Here is a 21,737-nt window from a genome sequence, read left to right as displayed (position 1 = left end):
CTTTAACCTCAACTAATTTAAAAAAAAATTCCACTTTAATCTTGTCTTTTCGACTTTAATCTTGACTTTATATTTCAACTTTTTTCTTGAAATTTCAGCTTTAATCTCTGCATTTTCACTTTATTCTTGATTTGCCCCAAATTATTTTCTATATCAAAATTGGCCCTAATCTGCTTCCATACATAAACATGTTGCATTAGAAATAGAAACCCATGCTGAACACAAACAGCAGTAGTGCAGGGTTTAACAACAAACTAATCCCAGGACGCTCACAGTGACTCAGCAGTAAAAGACTTAAAACCGTGAGTCGAACATATCAAGAAACAGAAAACATTACATGACAAGTTATTCAAACATAAATAAACAACTAAAAAAACCATGAGCTCCGACAGACGTGAGCAGTAGAGACAGAAGGCACCGGCTCTGTATGGGGCGCCCAATCTAAAAACTCTGTCACTGTTTTATAGACGACTTATTTTCAACATTTAGCTCATGTTTCTTACATTTAAGACAAATTTATGTAAAACAGCATGTTCTATGTCAGTTAAAAATGTCTACACATGAAAAATTAATCTAAATGTAAATGTCATATTCAAATGTAAATGTTAAATCGCAGTGAGTGGGGAGAGGGAAAGATGCAGAGAAATGGCAGAATCACTCCACACTGACAAACTCTAAAGAGCGGTAATGACTGGTGTCCAGGCTGCTGCTTAACTGACAGTTTAACAAACGTAGATTTGCTGAGAATACATACATGCTGTATGTCAACACACTTCAGACAATGATGAAGACACAGAGGATGCAGAAAACATTGGAGGGAGGGGTGTGCGGAGTGTGGGTGGGACCTTTTGATTGACAGGTGCTGACCTGCCCACTTTGTATAATTTCTAAATATTTAGTTTTATACTTGGCGACCGATTTAACATTTAGATTTAGCAGTTAGATTTATTTTTCATGTGTACAGATTTTTAACCATGATATAGAACATGCTGTTTTACATGATTTTCTGTCTTAAAATGTGCTAAATGTTCAAAATATGTCAGTTATGAAACAATACATTCTGCACTCCATAGATCTGATGTAGCACCTTTCAGAGCATTAGTTGTTTCCAAAGTAAATCCATCACTAAGTGAATGTGAACATATGTTCAGCCTAAAGAAAACCATTGGGATGGATTACAGCTGCTGTATTAAAGTGTTTAATCGTCCGGTTTGGGTGTTTAATTAAACGAATCCTTTTTAAATTGCAAACATTTTGCAGATTTGCAGAAAGGAAAAACTTAACTTTTGACACTAAGCTGGGATTTGTTGTCCACAGTTAAACTTACACAGTAGAAATAAACAGAAAATAAAGTGTTTTAAAATACAGTGAGAGATGGGCGACATCATCCAATCAGTTTAAGGCCCAGAGCTCAAATAGAAACAACTTCAGAAAGGCAGACATGTCACTTTTCTGAGGTAGTCCCCTTCCTAGTTTGTTACTATCTGAATGAAATCCTCAAGAATTAAAAAAAAAAAAAGCAAATATGACGACATTTTCTGGTTTGATTGGATCATATAAATATGTAAATTTCTCCTGAGCATCACAGCAGTTTGAGCTAAGAACAGCTGGAAAAGAAAGCCACACGTTATCGATTCCAAGTGAAAGTTGGATATTGTCATTGTGCACAATCAAAGCCATCCTGAGGTAGCTGATTAATGTAGCATTAGCTGCAAACCACAAAAGTTTTCTTAGTTTAGACACAGATTAACACAGAAACGTTGCTATGTGCCAGTGTAAAATGTTGAGTTAAATAACTGAAACAGTCCTGCCCTCCATTACTGAGAAGTGAATAGTTTGAAGCTGCTGAAGGTAAAGTATTGTTGTTGTTTACATGCTGAGTGAATGAGACTCCCTGTCAGAGTGACGTTCCACCATGCTGTGGTCGAACTGTTCAGTTTGTTCAGACGTTCATTATTTTAGAGCCAATAGTGAGTCCATCCTTTGTTCTGACCCTCAGCATCACAGCAGGGGCCACAAAACTGTGATTGAATCTGATCCGAAGGCCACATTATCAACATTTATGTCAGCATTAACACGGGGAAAATATATATATATAAATATATTTTTTGTCTGTGGTATTGTCTGACGCATTGTCAATTTTTAGCCATTTTGTGTGTTTTTTTGTTATTTTTTGTGTTTTTGTTGTAATTTGGTGTATTTTTCTGTATTTTTGTTGATGATTTGAGCCTTTTTGGGTTCACTTTCTGCATTTTTATTGTTTTCTGTATTTTTCTGTCATTTTGTGTAATTTTGTTAACAGTTGTTTGTGTATCTTTGGAGCTATTCTGTAATGTGTTGTTGTTTAGTGTGTTTTTGTAGCCATTTTGTTTAAGGGGTTGTTGTTGTTTTTTGAGTTTTTTTGTATACTTTGTGCATTTAGTGTGTTTTAGGAGTTATTTTGTGTATTATTGTGGCCTTCACATTCATCCAACTTCTTGAATTACAATTCGAGGAAATTTGTTGCGGGTGCTGCAAAAAATAAGAGTGAAGGCCACATGTGGTCCCCGGGCCGCTAGTTGCCCATATCTGCCATAAACCACCTTGGGGTAGAAATGAAATGAGACCTGCAGTGGAACTGATTGCCTTCTACATTACCCTCAAATAATCAAACAACACAAATGTGTGCGTTTCTAATGGCAGTACCACAATAACAATAAGACATTGTTTAATAAATAATGCTGTAAAATAAACTTTAAAAATTCCCAATATAATAGGTTTCATTTCACTCAGAACGGTGAATTAAATATTCATCAACTACTGCAACCGTTGGGTTTGTGTAGCTGCAGAGCACATTGGTGGAGGAACACTGACGCTGTGTTGGAACACATGGAGGCCACAGTCAATGAAACGTCATGTTCACGTCCTACAGCAGCTGTCAGTGGCTTCAGAGCAGTCACACATTACGCTCTCACTTTGAAGAAGAACAAACCCTGTAAAAACGTTCCTTATTCCTGGAACCATCATAAAGTGGGCGACAGATGGCTGCGCTTGGATCGTCATCACATTGACACACACGGGTCTGACACGTGTCCCACCTGATGATTGCAGAGGTAAAGGTGGAAACCCTGTCCTTTTCTCCTCAGAATGGAGAATTCATTCCTAGCTTGGTTTCAAACTGCAGCTTCTGTCTCTTCTGGTATCGAACCCTCACCCTGAGAAGGAAGAACAACATATCAACACAATCTTCATCCAGCTCATTAACACGTTCTGGAAGAGAGGAGAGACGCATCTGAAATAAAATAATCATCTCCCTACACTCAGTAAGACACAAAGGAACTTATCACAGCAGAGCCACAAACATCTGATCTGAGGGTCACATGATCAACATTTATGACAGCATTTACAATAATGTTTTTTTGTGGTTTTCTGTCATTTCTGTGTATTTTTACTCAAGTGCTTTCCGTCATTTTTGAAGATTTGTGTATTTTTGTCATTATGTGTGTTGTTGTGTTGTGTTTTTCTGTCATTTCGGTGTATTTTTATTATTTTGTGTTTTCTGTCATTTTTGTAGTTTCGTGTACTTTTGGGGCCTGTACTACGAAGCTGGATACAGTATAAAGTTATTCCTGCTGTGGCTCTGCTGTCAGTGCTGTGAGCAATGAGTGTTTTACAGAATGTCCATGGTTTCTTCACCCAAATATTATTAATAGTTATTTCATTTGTCTGTTGACTTTTGGTTTTAATATTTCTTGTTATCATAGCTTATACATAAAGGTGAAAAAAAAATAAAAGACAATTATTTGAGCAATGAAAGTGAGAAGGAAGACAGATTATTAGGAATATTTTCCTTATTAATAAAACACTGAAAAGTTTGAAATGATACAGAATAATCTGACTTTACTCATTATGACTGGAATATAACAATATCTCTATTTATTATATTTCTTTTTCTATCAGGCCTACATTACATGTTATACTAATAAATCCTACTTGTAGAATTGGTGTCAGAAGTTTGATTTAGACGGCTCTTTGAAGTTTGTTTTTTTGTTAAATTATAGATGACAGATCCTTTCTTAAAACCTATTCATACGTATGTCACAGTCTCAGTAACATGCAGATGTACCATTTATTGTTTTGGTGGATCAGTGGTAAAATTCTCGCCTCTAATGTGGGAGATCTGAGTTCCGAGTCACGGCTTATACGCTTTGTGAATTTCCCCTCTGGGAGATCAATAAAGGTCTATTCTATTCTATGAGAAACTTAAAGAAAAATAACACATCTAATGATCAGTGATTTAGAAAAGTGATCAGCTCCACCTCCTCTAACTGTAACTATAGCTTTAATAAACTTTATTAATTATACATGTTTGGGATATTTAAGCATTGAGCCTTTATCGTTCTCCTTTTTAGCAGCGTTGCCGTTCTATTTTTCCCCATCATGTATTTCATTTGTTCATACGTTGTTCACAGGTGTAAACGAAGCTGCGCGTCCGTGATCCCTACTTACATCGATGATTCTGTGATCGTATTCATGGTCTTCTGGGGCCTATACTACGAAACTAGATTAGCATATCCTGGATTAATCTCCGTTAGCTAACCAAGCATTCCCTGTCCTACGAAGGTCGATTACAACACGTTCATTTAAGCCAAGTGTTTTCAGCCTCGGTACGTGCTCGCTCACATAAAAGGGGTGGAGATTGCAGCATCCGACCAATCGATGAAGAAAACTGACAGAGCGAGCATCTTCACAGGAGGAACATCTTATGATCTTAAATAAATACAATCAATTTAAATCCATGATGACAGGAAAGACCAACAGTGTTGTGCTACGCGCCAGGAGGTAGAGCTTTTACACTCCCTCAGATCTGATCCACTTCATAACCTGGTCCTGACCTGGTTACATGTTGCCTAAATTTAAAATGATAAAGAATTAAAATCCATAATTCAGTAAAAGCAGAAAGTAATTAATGCAGGAATTGATGAGTGTTAATGCTGAAATGAGTGAGATTATAAACGGAGAATAAACAGACATTAAGTTTCACATTCTCTTTTCTTTTTACCTTGTCTATGTCTAAGATGCTGCATTTATACAGATCAGCCGACATCATAAGGCGGAATATATTTTTATGTTATATGATCTATAGGACTGAGGCTCTCAGCGTTACCTCAGATTACATGAATGAATGAATTTATTAATCGGTGTGAAAGCGTCCGATGCACGCAGGCTTTATCAGCTGACTTAGTTTATTTTATCAGTCCATCAGATCTAAATCTTATTCTCTCTCCTGTCAGAGTCACGTCAGATCCACATAGTGACGTGTTCACACATCACCTTTCATTTGACAGCTCGTTTTCTAAGACGCCTGATTGGTCAGGAGGCGGGACTTTAGTACTCGCTAACATCCTAGCCAGTGTCTAGCCAGGTCTAATGTGACAAAGTCACATTAGACCTGGCCATCCTAGCCAGGTCTAGGATGGCCATCCTAGCCAGTGTCTAGCCAGTGTCTAGCCAGGTCTAATGTGACTTTGTCACATTAGACCTGGGGGATATTTCATCAAAGTGTTCTTATGTTCTGAGCAGAACCAGGACTACAGTTTAAACCTGGTTTAGCAAAGCCGTCCGTGACTATTCTGGCTTTAACATTCCATCAAACTCTTCTCAGCTTGGAGCTCCACGGCTGAGCCAATCAGCTGACAGTGTTTAACTTAAGTGCACGTCTTCATTAGACCCATGAGATGGATTACAGATTTAATGATTAGAGGGCCAATAGAAACCAATGCTGACACCAACAGGAAGTGACAATCTGTTACTGAGCAGTGAAAATAAAGGACAGACACGTTTCAGAAGTTTCTGTGGTTTGAATATTTTAAAAGTAGTAAAGGGTTAAAGTTGATGTTATTTAGTCAATTTATCATAGAAAACAACTTAAGCATGTGATCAGTGATCGTGTGAGTTTGGTAAGTTTTTTTTAACACCTGTCAGCGTTTAATAAAACACGATTTGTAACTCACAATTAAATAATATGTAATTTATGAGACTTGTGAGTGTTTGATGAATAGTTTGGTAAAGTCAGCACTAAACATTAAATTCATATGAACAGAGGGAGGAGCTCAGCAGTGCTGTGTGACGCTGGATGTCACATCCAACACAGCAGACGCTCCCGGTGCAGGTGAGCAGCACATGGGAGGTGTTCAGTAGTCCTTTGGTATCTTCAGTGATCAATAAAAAGATGTTAATGTCGTACCGTATCTCATGCAGCTTCACCACCTCGTTCACCAGTACAACCAGCAGTGGGGACAGAGACACCAGCAGCCAGACTTCCAGTGGGATGTCCTGCAAGCTGTAGCTCAGCACACTGCTCTTGTCTCTCCACAACTGATAATCCACTGTGGCCTGAACCACCTGGCTCACCAGTCTGAGGAGAAAGGAGAGAATGGTTCTCAATAGGAGGTCCTAACACTCAGGAGTTTGTCACAATCCGTGTACCCTTCCTTCTTTGGTTATTCCGATTTATATCAAAATTAAAATAACAAATAAACATTGTGGTTATTTTGTTTTACTGACTTAAAACTGAAACAGAAAAATCAAAAACCAGACAAGCAGTATTTTTCTGTTTGTGAGATATTTGGATATTTACAAGGAAGTCCGCTGCACCTCGCTTCCCCCGACAGGTCCTGGACCAGGTCTCCTCACACAATAGGGCTGTTTAGAATTTATTTAATCAGTTTTCTGGTCCTGCTCATGTTTTCATGCAGTGTGTGGATGTTTTGGCTCGTATAAAGCTGCTCACGCTTTAGTTTTGATTCATGGTGTAACGGTCCAAATAGTATCCAGATAAACCAGTGACTGACTATCGACTGTGAGGCTAGTGTGAGGAACAAAATATGTTAGAACTTCTACCATTTGACACTTTTGCAAAAACAATTACAGCTTTTAGCAGGGCAGTAAAAAATATATTTTTTGCATGCTATAATGCCCCTAGCCACTAACGGCAACCATCAGCAAACACAGAAGTTGATCACAAGAAACAAGGAGCACCAGTAGATTCAAAACATACTTTTGTAGTTTTGATTTATTCATGCATTAATAATGTTTCAATTACACCAGTTCATCAGTAATGTGATGTATACATTGCTCCTTTTTAGTCCAGTAGTAAAAGTCCGCCCCGTCTGTGTGTTCCCTCTAGTGACCCAGAAATATGTCATATCAAAATGGGGTCACAATCCAAATCCGTGCAATCCTGATCTGACCTGGATGAAACTATGTGGCGTAGTTGAGGAACCAACCCAACATAACTGAGTCAAAGGTCATTAAGATCGATCAGTTACAAACTGATATATTAATTTTTCAGATGGTATCTTTCAATTTATCAAACAGATCCAGAATCAGTAAATTCATCTGGATACCGTCTAAAAAGTAATGGAATCTTCCCTGGCCTAAGGTGTGTCTTTGGTTCTGCTCACAGCTTACATGCAAAGATGAACTTTGAACATACAGTATGTTGTCTGAACATGTAGGAGAGGGGAAGTCTTACACCACAGGTATGGTGAGGCACCACCAGGTGTTGCTGAATGGACTCTTTCTCCATGCAGACTGAGAGCGATGGACGTAGCTCAGTGAGATCGCCACTGAAAACAGAAGAGAGTTAGCAAAGCAGCGCTAACCCCACGGCCAGGGTCAATTATATGTTTCATTTATAATTACGTCTTCAGTTACAACTAAATTATGATTACATTAGATTTTTTCCAATTACAATTAAAATTACAATTACTATTCTTCCCCTGAAATCTAATTACAATTATGTTCTCAATTACTAAAGTTCAAATACAATTAATCACAATTAGTGAGCTAAACAAAACCCTATAAAACGTATCCTTCCTCTTGTGTTAGCTTTCTGTTAGCATCTCTTACGATAGTAAATATTACCTATCATCTAATTAGTTGTTCATCTCTTGTTTACCTTGTTAGGCTCCTTAATCCATAAAAATATTGGTATTAATGTCTTTGGTGTGGGTGTATGAACCTTTTTTCTGTCAGTATACTCCTAGATTTCAATTTATTTAAAAAAAAAAAGATAAAAGGATCCTCATGAGAACTGAAATATAGTGGGAAAACTAAGGTTAAGATATAAAACTCTAACATGGTTTCATATTTAATTAAATTTTAAATTTTATATCATTTCCATGGTTACAATTAAACTACACCATAATTGTAATTAAATATCAATGCAACGCAATTACAATTACCCTGGTGTGAGCTGATGTAATACCTGTGTGTAGGACCAGGAAGCATGACATGACCTTCTGTGTAAGCAGCAGGCCATTGGACAGCTCACTGAACCAATGAGGAGCCTCGTCTGAAGAACTACAAACAAACATCGACACTGAAACCTTTGTATTTCTCCTTCATCTGTTATTCTTCAGCAGATCTACTGTGTTTACCTGACAGTGTAAATGCAGCTACAGGTGAGGGTGGTGTTGTCAGTGAAGGTGATGATGGTTCCTGTGGGACAGATGGTCTGCAGCGTGAACCCAAAGCCCAGCAGGTAGGCACACACACTCAGGCCGAACTTCAGCAGGAAACAGCCCAGGAAGAAGTTCTGTGTCTGAGGCACAAAAGTAGCACAGATTCCTCCTCACAGGGAATGGTTTCAACTATCAGGATCTATTAAGACAGTGTCTTTCAACCTTGGGGCGGTGACCCCATATGGGGTCGCCTGAAATGTCTAGTAAATATATATAAAAAAAAAAATTCTCATTAAAACTATATTTTTGTAATTTTTTTAGATTATTCTTTTTCAAACAACTGTATTCTATAATTTCACTTCCTCAAATATAAATCTAGTAAAAAAAAAAACATTATAAAAATGAAATAATTAAATGGTTGATTAATTACATATGACATTAAATAATTAAATACAAAAAATAAACATATTTCTGTAATTTTGTAATTATTATTCGATTTCAAATTAAAAACACCACACACAATCTCAAACAAAAGCATTCTATATTTTCACTTCCTCAAATATAAATCTAGTAAAGAAAATACATCATAAAAATTAAATAATTAAATGGCTGATTAAGTAATTAAATAGGTAATAAAATAATAAAAAAAATATTTGTCTAATTTTTAAATTAATATTGTATTTCAACACCACACACAATCTCAAACAACTGTATTCTATACTTTTCCTTCCTTAAATATAAATCTAGTAATAAAGAAAACAACATTATAATATAATATATAATAAATAATAAAAAAATTATTCTTTTTCAAACAAAAACACAATCTCAAACAACAGTATTCTATACTCAATACTTTAGTAAAAAAAAATAAGCGTATAAAAACATCTGAGCGCTGCATCTCGTCACTATAGTAACACTGTATCACAAACATAATAAAAAAGTAATGTTTTTTTATTTTTTAAGTCTCTGATGTCACCAGAAATGTGTGATATCAAGATGGGATCACAACCCCAAAAAAGGTCAGGAACCACTGTATTAGGTCACCTGACCATGAGCATGAGCTCGTACCTTCCTGGGGATGGAGTCCAGGTTCTTGCCTGTAGCCACAGTCATCACTGAGCTGTCAGGAGGCTTCCCTAAAAGTGACACACTGTACACACACGCGCACACACACACACACACATACATACGTACACGCACACACACACACAAGACGAGAAGCTTTAGGCCTCGTTTACACGACAACGTTTTGCTTCTGCTTCCGTTTTTGTTTCCAAAACGTTCTGCATTCACACAGCAACGTTTTCAAAACGATCTCTGTTTACATGAAACTGCTGGAAGGATAAAAAGTGATGTAGTAAACATGCCAGACCAATAGATGGAGGTGTGATTCTGCAATGATGCAAAATAAGCCAAACATAATTATGAGTGTTCGTGTGCACTATTTGGGATTTAAACTAAACTTCTGTTGATTTTCTTCACCATCACTTGGATCAGTGGAGACGTATTTCATGTCTGCAGACAATCACAGAGCTGCACTCCTACTGAGAGCTATTTGACCAGCCCTAATTTTATCTTTTTAACAGACTCTGTGGTTGGATACGGCTCTGCACTGCATGGTGAATGAGGTGAATGTGTTTGGATAAGCGTGAAAAAGATGCACAAATGTTTGCTAAGGGGGTAAATAGAGGCTGTTCTCCAGTACATGAATAAATGATGTTTAAGTGACTTGTTGTGTTGCTGTGTGTGTCACATGTGTAGGGAGCAGGATGCAGAGTAAAGACACATGAAACTTTGTCATGTTCACACTTACATGCAGAACGAGTGGCTATTAAATAAAGCCGAGTCATTAAAGAAACTCTCCTACATGTGCACTCCACGCTAAGGTGTGAATACTGTCGGCAGCAATGGGTTCAGGATTAAAGAGAGATTAGCTTTATTCTGGTTCAGACTGTATTCTGACTAATGCTGTCAAAAGATTAATTAATTATGTTCTGTAATTAATTAATCTAATTAATCTTTTTTAATTGCATCTAAAATTGCTAAGAAACGCCCTCAACTTGCAGCATTTGCATTTAAATTACATTATCGTTATCGAGCTGCAAAGCTCCAGTGAAACTCGTTAAACTCTTTTAACGCAAATGAAACTGAGCAGCATAACAGTCTCTCATCTTGTACCGGAGACTGTGCACCAGTATCAATAGTATACCGAGAACTCTTGAAATAAATACAGATAATAAATATATTTTTTTCCTGTAATTAATTAATCGCAATTAACGCTTTAAAGTGACAGCCCTAATTCTAGCGGAAACAGGCCAGGTTTAACTTTGTAGGTCCAATTAAAACTAGCCTCTGCAGTCGCACTGAACATGCCCGTGACACAGACAGTTGCATTCCCCTGTTTACACGGAGACGGAGAGAGTTGCGTTTTCAAAAACTTCTACTCTGGAGCCCGTTTTTAAAAAGTTCTGTTTTCAAGCACCAAAATGCTGTTGCCGTGTAAATGGAAGCCAAAACACAACAAAACATTTTCACTAGAACACATTCTGGCTTAAACAGGACCTTATTCTCAGAAAGAGAGAGACTTACAGGAAAACAATGTGATGTACCTGAGGAGAGGGAAACTGAAGCAAGACAACCAAAGAATATCGGTGGTGTTCATCGGAGGAGGAAGCTGAGCCAGGCAGGCCAAGAACTACATAGAGATACATAAACACAGTATATATGACACATTGCATGAGTTTGAGCTTCTTTTAGCTCTTCAGGTTTTCTACTGACCTGGATGATGATCAGGCTGAGCTGACACTGCAGCAAGAACAGGAAACACTTGCGGATGCCGTAGGCTGTGTGACGAGCCTGAAAAACACAGACAGACAGACAAAGACAGACAGACAGACAGACAGAGACAGAGACAGAGACATAGACATAGACATAGACATAGACAGAGACAGACAGACACAGACAGACAGAGACAGACAGACAGAGACAGACAGACAGACAGAGACAGACAGACAGACAGAGACAGACAGAGGTTTGGTATAAAGGAAGCTTTTATTTTTTTTAAAAACATAAAACTTAACCTCCTCTCTTTTACTTTTTATTAGTTTGTCCCTTGAAGGACAATTTGATTTGCAGCAGACAAGAGACATCAGTTTTAACCACAAACACATCATAACATACACAATAAAACAACACAAGAGGTGAGAGCAGCGATGACTTTAGAAGCAAATGTGTGTTGTTTACAGAGCACAACGTTAGGGGAAGTAGACCACTTCCTAATGTGGCTCTAATCTTGTGTACGAGGTAAACCAGTTCACATGAGTGCTTTCAGGCTTTAACTGCTCACACCAACACATTAAAAACATATTAAAAAACAGGGTAAGTCTGCTGCTGGTCACTGCATGAGCATGCACCCTTTTCATCACTTGGTTACCTTGTTAGGCTTCCTTATCAATGCAAATATTGGTATTAATATTTTTGGTGTGGGCGTCTGAGCCTTTTTTCTGTCAGTAAGTGAAATGTAGGAAAAGTTTATAAGAAACATATTTTAATGATTGTTAACTACATGTGTGTAAGCCATAGAACTGTAACATGGTTCCACAGTTTTGTGTTTAATTATTTGTAGTTTTCATAGAATTTTCATGCCAATTACAAAGTTAATTATCTGAAGTCAATTATGATCACAACAACAACAGATTTTCAATTAGGATTACATTATAATTGTAATGAATTAGCAATGACATGATTACAATTATAATTGACCCCTTCGTGAGTATGTCTGACCTGCTCGATGAGCTTCACCATGCTGACGCTCTCCCCCTGGTGGAAGGAGGCGGAGCAGCCCAGACTGTTGAGCTGTCCAGACAGTCTGAGAGGAGACAGACCCTCCGAGTCGCTGCTGAATCCCCCTCCTCCCCCTCCTGCTGCTGCTCCACCACCAGCGTAACCAAAGGTTTCCCAGGAGCACTGAGATGGATACAGAGGGTCCAGGGCAATGCTGTGGAACCACATCAAGCATTATCTGAGGAACATCAACATGTGGGCGACCGTGGCTCAGGTGGTAGTGGGTCGTCTTCTGATCGAGAGGTTGGGGGTTCGATCCCAGTACCTGACTATGTGTCGAAGTGTCTTTGGGCAAGACACTGAACCCTAAGTTGCTCCCAGTGGTCGACTAGCGCCTTGCATGGCAGTCCTGTCCCACTGGTGTGTGAATGTGAGTGTGATTGGGTGAATGAGATGATATGTAAAGCGCTTTGAGACTGTTTCAGTGTGGTGATAAAGCGCTATATAAAATCAAGTCCATTTACCATTTTACCCACACTTTCCTGACTTTGCTTTAGGCTGTCATGTGATTTCTTGCATTTCTTATACAGACAATGAGGATAGTCCTGGTAACCAGATGCCTTCAAGAAACTAAGAAGATTTTCTAAAAAATTTGAGCTTATTTTTCCTTAACCTTTTTCTGGAACTACACCAAACTTGCTATATTTAAACCAATTTTCAATGCCTTTTCTGCCATTTTCAGCACTTATTAACCCTTTCCACCACTTTTCCACCTAATGTCACATACGTTTACACATTATTGTCACTTTTAACCTCTTCACCATATTTCATGATTATTTTTTTTGCCAATTTAACCACATTCACGCTTTTTGTCATTATTTGCCAGTTTAAACTAATTGTTCCTACACTTTTTTTTTACCTTGTCTGCACATGCTGTTGAAGGTCAACACTATATGTAATGTATATGTTGTTCCTACATTTTAAAATATACAGTATTACCCCAACCTCTCCTCCCCCCATTTCTACCACTTTTAATCCAGTATTGACACTTTGAATCCTTTTTTTTTTTTTAAACCGTTTTCTGTCTGTTTTTGCCCACTCTGATTTGCAACTTTTAACCAATTTCTTCAGTACTTTAAACTCATAAATGCTTGAAAATGGCACACATTGATTCCAGTGGTTATTAGTTTCCTTTCAGTGTGATTGGCTTTCTATGATCCTCATCAGTGTTCAATAGTCTGCTGTCTAACAGTGTGTGCTAGGGATGTAGCGATTCACTCAACTCCCGATACAATTCACGATACTGGGTTCACGATACGATTCTCTCACGATTTATTTTACAAAATGGGACTGTAGACAAATGATGATTGAAAAATATTCCTTTACTTTTTTTTGGGAAAATACTGTATTATTTTCCTTTTATTTTTCATTGTCAAAAGAATCCCTTGATAAACTATTCAAAACAATGCAATTTAACTAAAAATAAATCTTGAATGAAATAAATAAAAGAAAAATACAAATGAAGAAGAAGCTTATTAATTTAAATTCTGGTTCTATAGTAAACTATGCAAAACTGCATAATAGTTCTTTTTCTTTTTGAAAGTGCAACTGAAAATGTATTTTGTGCCTTAACAATTGGACTTTAAAAAAAAAACAGTCTGCATTGTATTTACGTCAGATATTTGTTTGGACCAGCAGAGGGCGCTGGTAACCCAGTGGTCAGTTGGGATGCAGGTATTCTGTGCAGTGAAGAAGAGATGCTATGCTAACAGACAGAGCTAATAGAAAAACGTGACTTTCACAGATATTCACGTAATATTACAGATATTCTTTCGGTGCTAAAGGGGTAAGAAATCATTTATGAACATGTTTAAGAGTAGAAGGCAGCCAGAAAGAAAGTAGTAGCAGATTCCGCCTGCCGCCTCAGCATTTGGACAAGGGAAGGATAAATATATAGCGCCCTCTGCTGTTTAAAAAAAGTACTGCGATTCAATTTTCAGAGAATCGATATGAACCATGATACCTATGAATCGATTTCTAACTGCCTTACAATGAATCGTTACATCCCTAATGTGTGCACATCTCAGTATTATTTAAACTCAGAACTCGCCTGTAATGATCTGCATTAATACTTTAATACTTATTAACAGATTGCTGAACGTTCAATATTTTCTTGCAAAATGGCTCCATTGATGCTTCGTCATTTCTTACTGAACTAATATGACCCACAACGTGCATTAAGGGGCTGAGGTGCTGTTGGAGGTACCTGAGGTTGCTCTGTAGGAAAAGTCGGCTGTTGCGAAAATTAGCAGAACTTCCCAGACAGCAGGTGACTTCCCTGTTCTCTTGCATGATTTTGATCATCTCACACATTGCTGTGAGAAGAAAGAATATTTAATGTAAAAAAACAGATTTTTATAATGGTTATTATAATGGTTTTTTTCCAAAAATGCAAACTCACTGTCGGGGGTGCAGTCGGTAAAGAGTGGCACTAAAAGAGGCACGTTGTCAATATTCTTGAGATGAGGACGAACCTGATGGATGCCACGAGGTAATTTGGCCTGGAACAGAGTAGGAAGTCATCATGAGGGTCAAATGCATCGCTGACACGACATGTTCCGACTAGATTCAACACATAAACAACGTACCCTGTTGCAGTCCTCCAGGAAACTGGGAACATCACTGTCTGTGGGCTGGAAACTGACCAAGTCAGAATGGGCTTCGTCCTCCGGCAGCAGCGGACCCTCGGCTTCATCTCGAGAATCTGTCACACGTGATCAGAAGTCTTTGAACAATTTGACTCATTTAAAATCACACCACTATATGACCCATTCATACTAAGTTGGAACTTTGAACTTAACATCATTGAAGGACAAATCATTTTATCTTTGCTGTATTTGGGTCAATGACTTGAAACCTAAATATTCTGACCAACTGCATTTCTTTTAGTTAAAAAAATTAAAACGAATAAAAAGATACCAAATATTTCGTAACTTAGTGTAAATATGCTCACATTGATTTTGTTTGTGTAAAAATGTGACTTATCTGTAATTTATTCCATTATTCAAAGTGTCAAAACATCATGTGGTGCGACTCATGTTAAATACATCTTTATGAAAACTTATTTTCTGACCTATTTTACTTATAATATAGTCCTGTATACAATTTCAAAGTACTCCTATTTTCCTTTCCATCATGATATTCATGCAAACCTTGCCCGATGATGCCTATTTTATAAAATATCATGTGGTGAAAATCCTTATACGTCATTGATCCATTTACAGGTGGGTGTTTTAAAATACAGCTGGTTAAGGCTAAAACTCAGTGTTGAGCTAGAAAACAAAAGAACAGATGAAGCCAACAATGGCAGGCCTTCAAACAGTCAAACAGGCTCAAAATCCACCTTTAGCTTTTAACTAATTATTTATTCACTTTAGGATTGCTATCTTTTATAGTAATAAGATTGTTATACTTTGTTGTTTTCATAGTTTTAGGATGATCTTTTATGCTGTTTTTTTAGTTTCAGGATTGTTGTCTTTTATGTTGTTTTTTGTGTTTTATGTTTATCTTTTAGGATTACTATCCCAGTCTTCCCTCCACACTACATGCTGTGCTGGGCCGTGGCTGCAGTGGTGCTGTCTGAGGGCCCTCAGTGATGGTAAATGGCTTCTGCTGTTTTGCTGTGCTAGAGGCTCTCTGTGCCCACGATCTGTGTCCTGCTCCTGGTGCAGACGCCTCCTTGTGATGTCTCCTTACCTTAAATCCTCTGTACCAGCATGTGGATTGGTCCTTATTTTAACCTCTGTGTCTGTGTGCGGTGGACAGGATTTGTACGGGGTGGATGTTTCTTTTTTTTTGTAAAATAAAAGCAGTACTTTAAGCTGCTTTTTTTGTATGAAAAGCACTTTTTATAAATAAAGATTGATTTGATTTGAAACATGACACCTGCCTTGGTGAAGCTCATGCAGTGAGCCATGGCTGGGGCTGGATGGAGCTCCTTCACAGGGACTGTCTCCGTTTGGAGTCAGAGAGATGTGACAGTTCCAGCCGGTCTCCAAACCCATCTTCTCAGCAAACACCTTCACACAGTGACACATAGTTAGACACAGTGACACCTTCAACAGGAAGAAGAACTGCCTGAGGGTGAAAACCTGGAGGCTTTTTATGAGGAGTTTGCTTGTTCTCCTGTGCTTGGTGCTTTGCCAGGGTAGATCCTTAATATCCTAAATTCATTATTCCATTCTGATAGTTTCCCACATGTTGATTAAATAATTCATAAAAAAGACACTTAAAGGGTACATGTACTGGAAATGTCAGAAAACATGTTTTATGTATTAATGTGCAAAAATTGCATTTTCTCTGAATCTCTCTGCTTCCTCTCACTATCGTAACACATATGACAGATGTTAAACTGAATTGCTTCCACTGTAAAAATGTTTTTTGTCTGTGTTGGTCCTGTGGCAGACCACTGTCCCGTTCACTGTACTTATTATGAGCTGAAGCCCAACCACACTGAGCGAGTGTAAAAGATGGATGAGCGGTTGGATGATAGATTTTGATGCATTAAAGACGATGTTAAAATTTTAAAGCTTAATTTGTTTTATTGGAAACGTCATTTTTATTATTGACTTTTTGTCAAAATGTGTACCTTTCTGTATAATTGATTAATAAATATATTTATATTCCAATTAGGTACAACGACTGAGTAATAATGAGCTGAGATGTGTACTACTACTGTGTGTGTGTGTGTGTGTGTGTGTGTGTGTGTGTGTGTGTGTGTGTGTGTGTGTGTGTGTATGTGTATGTGTGTGTGTGTGTGTGTGTGTGTACCTTGCTGCGGAGCTCATCCTCCATGGAAAAGTAAACAAAGCGGATGCAGGCAGTAACCAGGGCGTCGATGAGTCGGACTGTGTCCAGCCTGGCCTGGAACTGAGACGACACCATCCCCATAAAGATCTGCCCACTCAGAGCCTGAACGCAGTCGTCACGCTCCACGCCTTCCCCAATGCCCTCTGCACACAAAGAATAAAAGCTGAGTAATGGTGGGGTTACTTCTGACTCCTTTGATGTCATATGTTGTCACACCATCAGAGCTCCAGCTGTTCCTGCAGGAGTTGATGGGCGTGGTTGAGGGGAGCTCCACCCCAGAGAAGAGGCAGGGCCCGCAGGCCAACTCCACACACTTCCCATTCAGTTGGTTGGATAGGGACACTTGCATGGGTTTGTAGGCAAAAGCTGAGCAATACCCTGACAGGCAGGCACGCTGGTAGAAATCCAGAACCTTCTTTCTGCAATCACAAAACAGAGAAATTCAGTTTCTACAACATTTTGACAGAATAAAACATTCAAACACCACATTTAAAGCAAAGTTAGAGACCATCTAATCATAATGGCAAGGTGAAGACAGCAGGTGAAGCTCATTTATTTCACAAACCTAAGGCTTGAAAAGATCAACACAACCTGAAATGGATCCTCCACTGTTTTTACAAATGTGCCTTAAAACCTTTGAAATGTCCTTTTTAGAAGATCTATGCCTAACAAGACACAATATTATGCACCATAATTCTTTAATTAACCTTTAAAAAGAGCCTGTGTTCCACCATCTTGAAATTACGTGATTGATGATGTCATACGGCCCCATTTGCCTGTAAAAATCACAGTGTTTTCTATCGTGGTGAAACGTTCAGCCTGATTTTTAGATAATTTAATGAGTAAATCACAGACTGTTGAAGGAATCCCACACAAAAGGACTTCAGGGTTTGTGCGTCTTCAACAGTCTGTGATTTACTCGCCAACTTCAGCCACCAGAGCGTGTCAGCACACTGTTTAAAGGGGAGTAAAGGTCCCTTAGGAGAGCTCTTCTTCTCTGCTTCATCGTCTACTACCAAACCACTGAGTTGGAACTGTCACTGATTATTTAGAGCAGGGGTGCCCAAATTCTTTTCATTGTTGGGCCAAAAATTAATCATAGTGGAGGGCGATGGGCATAACTAAACATTCATGTTGCAGTGCATGAAATTAAATATGCCAATAACATTACTGTTCAAAATCAACACTTAGAGTTGTTTTTAAATTGACATTTTTCTTTATTGTGTTTCATGGCATAAAATTATTAAACATCTAAATGTCTTCAAAGGCAGATAGCGTCCTAGGCAGCCGCCAATAGAAAACAATGGGGCTGTGTGACATCATCAATCACGTGATTTAAAGATGGAGGAACACAGGCTCTTAAACTGTAAAGTAGTCAGATTTTTAAAAATTAATAAAACAAATATGGTGCAAAAATAATGTGTTTAGTTAGGCATAGATCTTCTAATAAGTACAAACATGTTAGGCCACATTAATAAAAACAGTGAAGGATCCTTTTAAACAGTCACCTGTCTGAGCCTGAGAGCGGGTAGATGTCCGTCCCATCCCAGAAGTCAGTGCAGGCCTCTAAGATGAGGTCAGCAGAGCCATGTGACAACATCTGGACATTATCTACAACAGACGTGAGCAGACATTTAAACATCTATCCATCTTCAACAGGACAGGACAAAAAGCACTCACTGGAGGAGGAGTCTCGCACAAACAGGGAGATGAGGTGAGAGATTGGAGGCTGACGTTTAGTGAAGTAATGAAGACGACGGGAGGATAACTCTTTGGTCTTCTCTCCAGATGGCAGCTGGTATAGAGCCAAGTGGTTTTCCTGTTTAAACAGCTCCCTGGCACCAGGTGTGAACCCTGATGCACACAAGGAACAAAACCAATTACATTTCAAGTCAAGCTTTTACACCCTGTGAACAGATAATACAGTTCCTTCTTCGATCCATCAATTACAAAAACAAGCATTAAAAGATGATGATAAAATAAGGGGGCGTGACCTGTCTGTGACCACACCCACCGATGAGCCTGGAGAGCTCACAGAGCCCCCAGGGAACGTAGACGGGCAGCACTGTGCCGTTGCTCTCCTGCAGAGCCTGGTTGGACAGATGGTCGGAGAAGCGGCAGAGCTGCTGGGTGACGCAGGCGTTACACAGGTTCAGCATGATGTTGAGGCCCAGGGGCTTCAGTGACGGCAGGTGGCACTGCCACGAGAGGTCGTCGAACTGGATGCTGGACGGGTTCTGCTGATCCTGGGACAAGCTCAGCATCTCCAAGTGATAATCACACACAAAGTCCTCAGCCTCTGTGTCTGGACAGCCCAATCCGAACTCCTGCAGACAAAAGGCCAGAATCACCATCCATAACAAGGGATGCACATCGTTAACCGGTTTCATTTCGGAACCGGTTCCTAGTCAAACGATTCTTGTGGATGTAGTTTGGTTAGTTGTGAATGACAGCCAGAGCCTGTGTGCTAGCGGTATGATCAGTGTGTTCATGATAGCGCACCTGACTCAGTACATCAGGTCTACATACGTCATGTCTAGTTAAAATCATGTTTCTTTATGCACTTATAACGTAGTGTTAGGGTGGTTCATGTTTGAGCAATAATTCATAGTGGTTAGTGTGTAGTGTTGTCACTCAGGCTGCTATTCAGTTAAGACATAATGTAGTAGCATGTTTATGTATTTACTTTTGGCGAAGAAAGGCGGCTGCATTGAAGTGTTTAGAAAATCTTTTGGGTCCCATGCCAGCAAAACCTTAACGGCCCGTAACGTACGGCAACAAAAACAGAAGGAGCAATATCAGAAGCAAATGGTTGATCACGTCCTGCTTTGCACTGTGCGGTAAGAATCTCTTTTTTCCTTCCATTTAACACAGCTAGCTAGCAGTAACAGCACCGAGCTGTGGTCAAAAGTCTGCAAAGTTGTTTTAACATCAACTCACACACTGCTTCACATTTTCAGATGTCTGTAAATTTCATCAACATCTCAGGCAATGGTTATACCGTGCGAATGCGCCACATTTATTTATTACATGTGGTCCCTAGGTAAAACTAATCTGGTGTGAATGAAGTGTATTTCAAGCACCAGTATCAAAAACAAGTGGTATGTTTATCGAACTGTCAATTTACATAAAAAAAAAAAAATATTGCGTTTTAATTGAAGATTGTTTTGCTTTTTGTCTTGAATCATATTTTGATTTGTGTTCATGTATAGTTTATACATCCTCTATAATCAATGTTCTTATTTCATATACCGGCTTTTTTTAAACCCCCAACAATGTCGATATTGTGCCTATCTGTCAGCCTCTAAAAAGGTTGACCGTGCACTGGGACCATGTGGAATGTTTGCCACAGATGTTAAATGTTAGCTGAAACCTGGATCCCACCTGAATCTGGGCCTCCTCGCCTCCTTCCGTGTCGTGACTGAAGCTCACGTTGGATCCTGAGTGGTGTTTGGTGCGAGTGTGTGAGGGCTGCTGCCCACCGCGGCGAGGCTGCAGGGCGTCGGAGGAGCGAGCGGTGTCATGTGATGTCTCGCTGGGCTCCGGCCCCTCTCCCAGCTGGTTGGTGGACTCTGCTGGCAGACAGAGAAGGGCCTCTGCTTCCTGGGCCTGTGCAGCAGTAAACAGTTGGAAATCATTATTTTAATTGTGATTGTTAGAACTTGTGGTTCACAGCTCTGAACACAGAATCATGAGGAATAGCTGCAGTCATGTGTGTAAGATAAAGGTTTACAACTATTTTATTCTGCTTTTCATCATGGCTCTTCAAACACAGGATTCTAAGAATGAGAGGCTAAACAAAACAATTATAGTAACATTTTTGTTGATAATAAGGCTGATTAGACCATAATTCACTTAACTGTTATTATTCTACATATGGTAGAAAAGCAGCTTGTGTCTCATGAACTAACTACAGTTTAAAAAGAGGATTTAGCGATAATAAGCAGGTTTATTTTTTATTACAAAAAACAAATAACAATTGGCAAATTTTCTCTGCCTCAAAGCCTTTTTAATGTTTTTAAAAATAAATTATGAATCTATTTTGTTTTGTTTTTTTAACCATGCCTGTATTTGTCATCTTAGGTTGTCATGTAATGAAATCAGTTCGAAACAAATATTATGCGTGTTTTTTTTGTTTTACTTTTTTCCTTAAAAAGAAAATAAATTGGTTGGTATTATTAAATAAGTATATTTTCTTTCTTTAAATTTAAAAATTTGCTTTAAAAACACAAGTATATTTTATCTGAATACTCTTTTAATCAATGAAATAATTGATAGATTACTCGATTGCTAAAACATTAAAGCACTGCAGCCCTACATTAGGGTCAATGTCTCTCTGTTTCTAAAGGAATCAATAAAGACAATACAAAGATGAACAAAAGGCCACACCCACCTCCTCCCTGTCATCATCCGTCTCCAGGCGGCAGTAGGAATTGATGGACAGATCATCTCTGAGGTCTTCCTGGCTGTTGTGAGGCGGTTCCACTCGCCCACTGAAGAACAGCACCGTCTCTGGACTGGGATTCGGCCATGAGAGGATTCCCTGTTTGTCCACACAGCACAGCACCTGGACACACCAACAAACAAATATAACTCAAACAGGAGAGGTTCTCAACCTTTGCAGGCCTCAACCCCCAA

The 21,737-nt window shown here is 38.8% G+C and overlaps 1 protein-coding gene across 2 annotated transcripts in view; it reads right to left on the bottom strand.

Moving 5' to 3' along the window:
- Positions 1 to 2,690: 2,690 nt before the first annotated feature.
- tmem94 (transmembrane protein 94) overlaps positions 2,691 to 21,737 on the bottom strand; it is a 46,107-nt gene continuing 27,060 nt past the window's right edge. For both annotated transcript variants that reach the window (XM_028475435.1, XM_028475436.1), the window contains 20 exons: positions 21,493 to 21,666; positions 20,484 to 20,708; positions 19,114 to 19,426; positions 18,780 to 18,953; positions 18,608 to 18,710; positions 17,316 to 17,518; positions 17,061 to 17,242; positions 16,180 to 16,309; positions 14,879 to 14,994; positions 14,692 to 14,791; positions 14,497 to 14,605; positions 12,231 to 12,444; positions 11,226 to 11,303; positions 11,057 to 11,142; positions 9,516 to 9,597; positions 8,424 to 8,587; positions 8,252 to 8,346; positions 7,517 to 7,610; positions 6,227 to 6,397; positions 2,691 to 3,194 (listed from right to left, as the gene is read on the bottom strand). In XM_028475435.1, coding sequence (XP_028331236.1) covers positions 3,122 to 3,194; positions 6,227 to 6,397; positions 7,517 to 7,610; positions 8,252 to 8,346; positions 8,424 to 8,587; positions 9,516 to 9,597; positions 11,057 to 11,142; positions 11,226 to 11,303; positions 12,231 to 12,444; positions 14,497 to 14,605; positions 14,692 to 14,791; positions 14,879 to 14,994; positions 16,180 to 16,309; positions 17,061 to 17,242; positions 17,316 to 17,518; positions 18,608 to 18,710; positions 18,780 to 18,953; positions 19,114 to 19,426; positions 20,484 to 20,708; positions 21,493 to 21,666 — 2,886 coding nt within the window. In that variant the 3' untranslated portion in view covers positions 2,691 to 3,121. The remainder of the gene's footprint in view (positions 3,195 to 6,226; positions 6,398 to 7,516; positions 7,611 to 8,251; positions 8,347 to 8,423; positions 8,588 to 9,515; positions 9,598 to 11,056; positions 11,143 to 11,225; positions 11,304 to 12,230; positions 12,445 to 14,496; positions 14,606 to 14,691; positions 14,792 to 14,878; positions 14,995 to 16,179; positions 16,310 to 17,060; positions 17,243 to 17,315; positions 17,519 to 18,607; positions 18,711 to 18,779; positions 18,954 to 19,113; positions 19,427 to 20,483; positions 20,709 to 21,492; positions 21,667 to 21,737) is intronic.

This window comes from Gouania willdenowi, chromosome 19, assembly GCF_900634775.1.
Source record: "Gouania willdenowi chromosome 19, fGouWil2.1, whole genome shotgun sequence".
Classification (NCBI taxonomy): domain Eukaryota; kingdom Metazoa; phylum Chordata; class Actinopteri; order Blenniiformes; family Gobiesocidae; genus Gouania; species Gouania willdenowi.
Note: the sequence above shows the minus strand (reverse complement) of the source record. Positions and strands in the feature narration are given on the sequence as shown.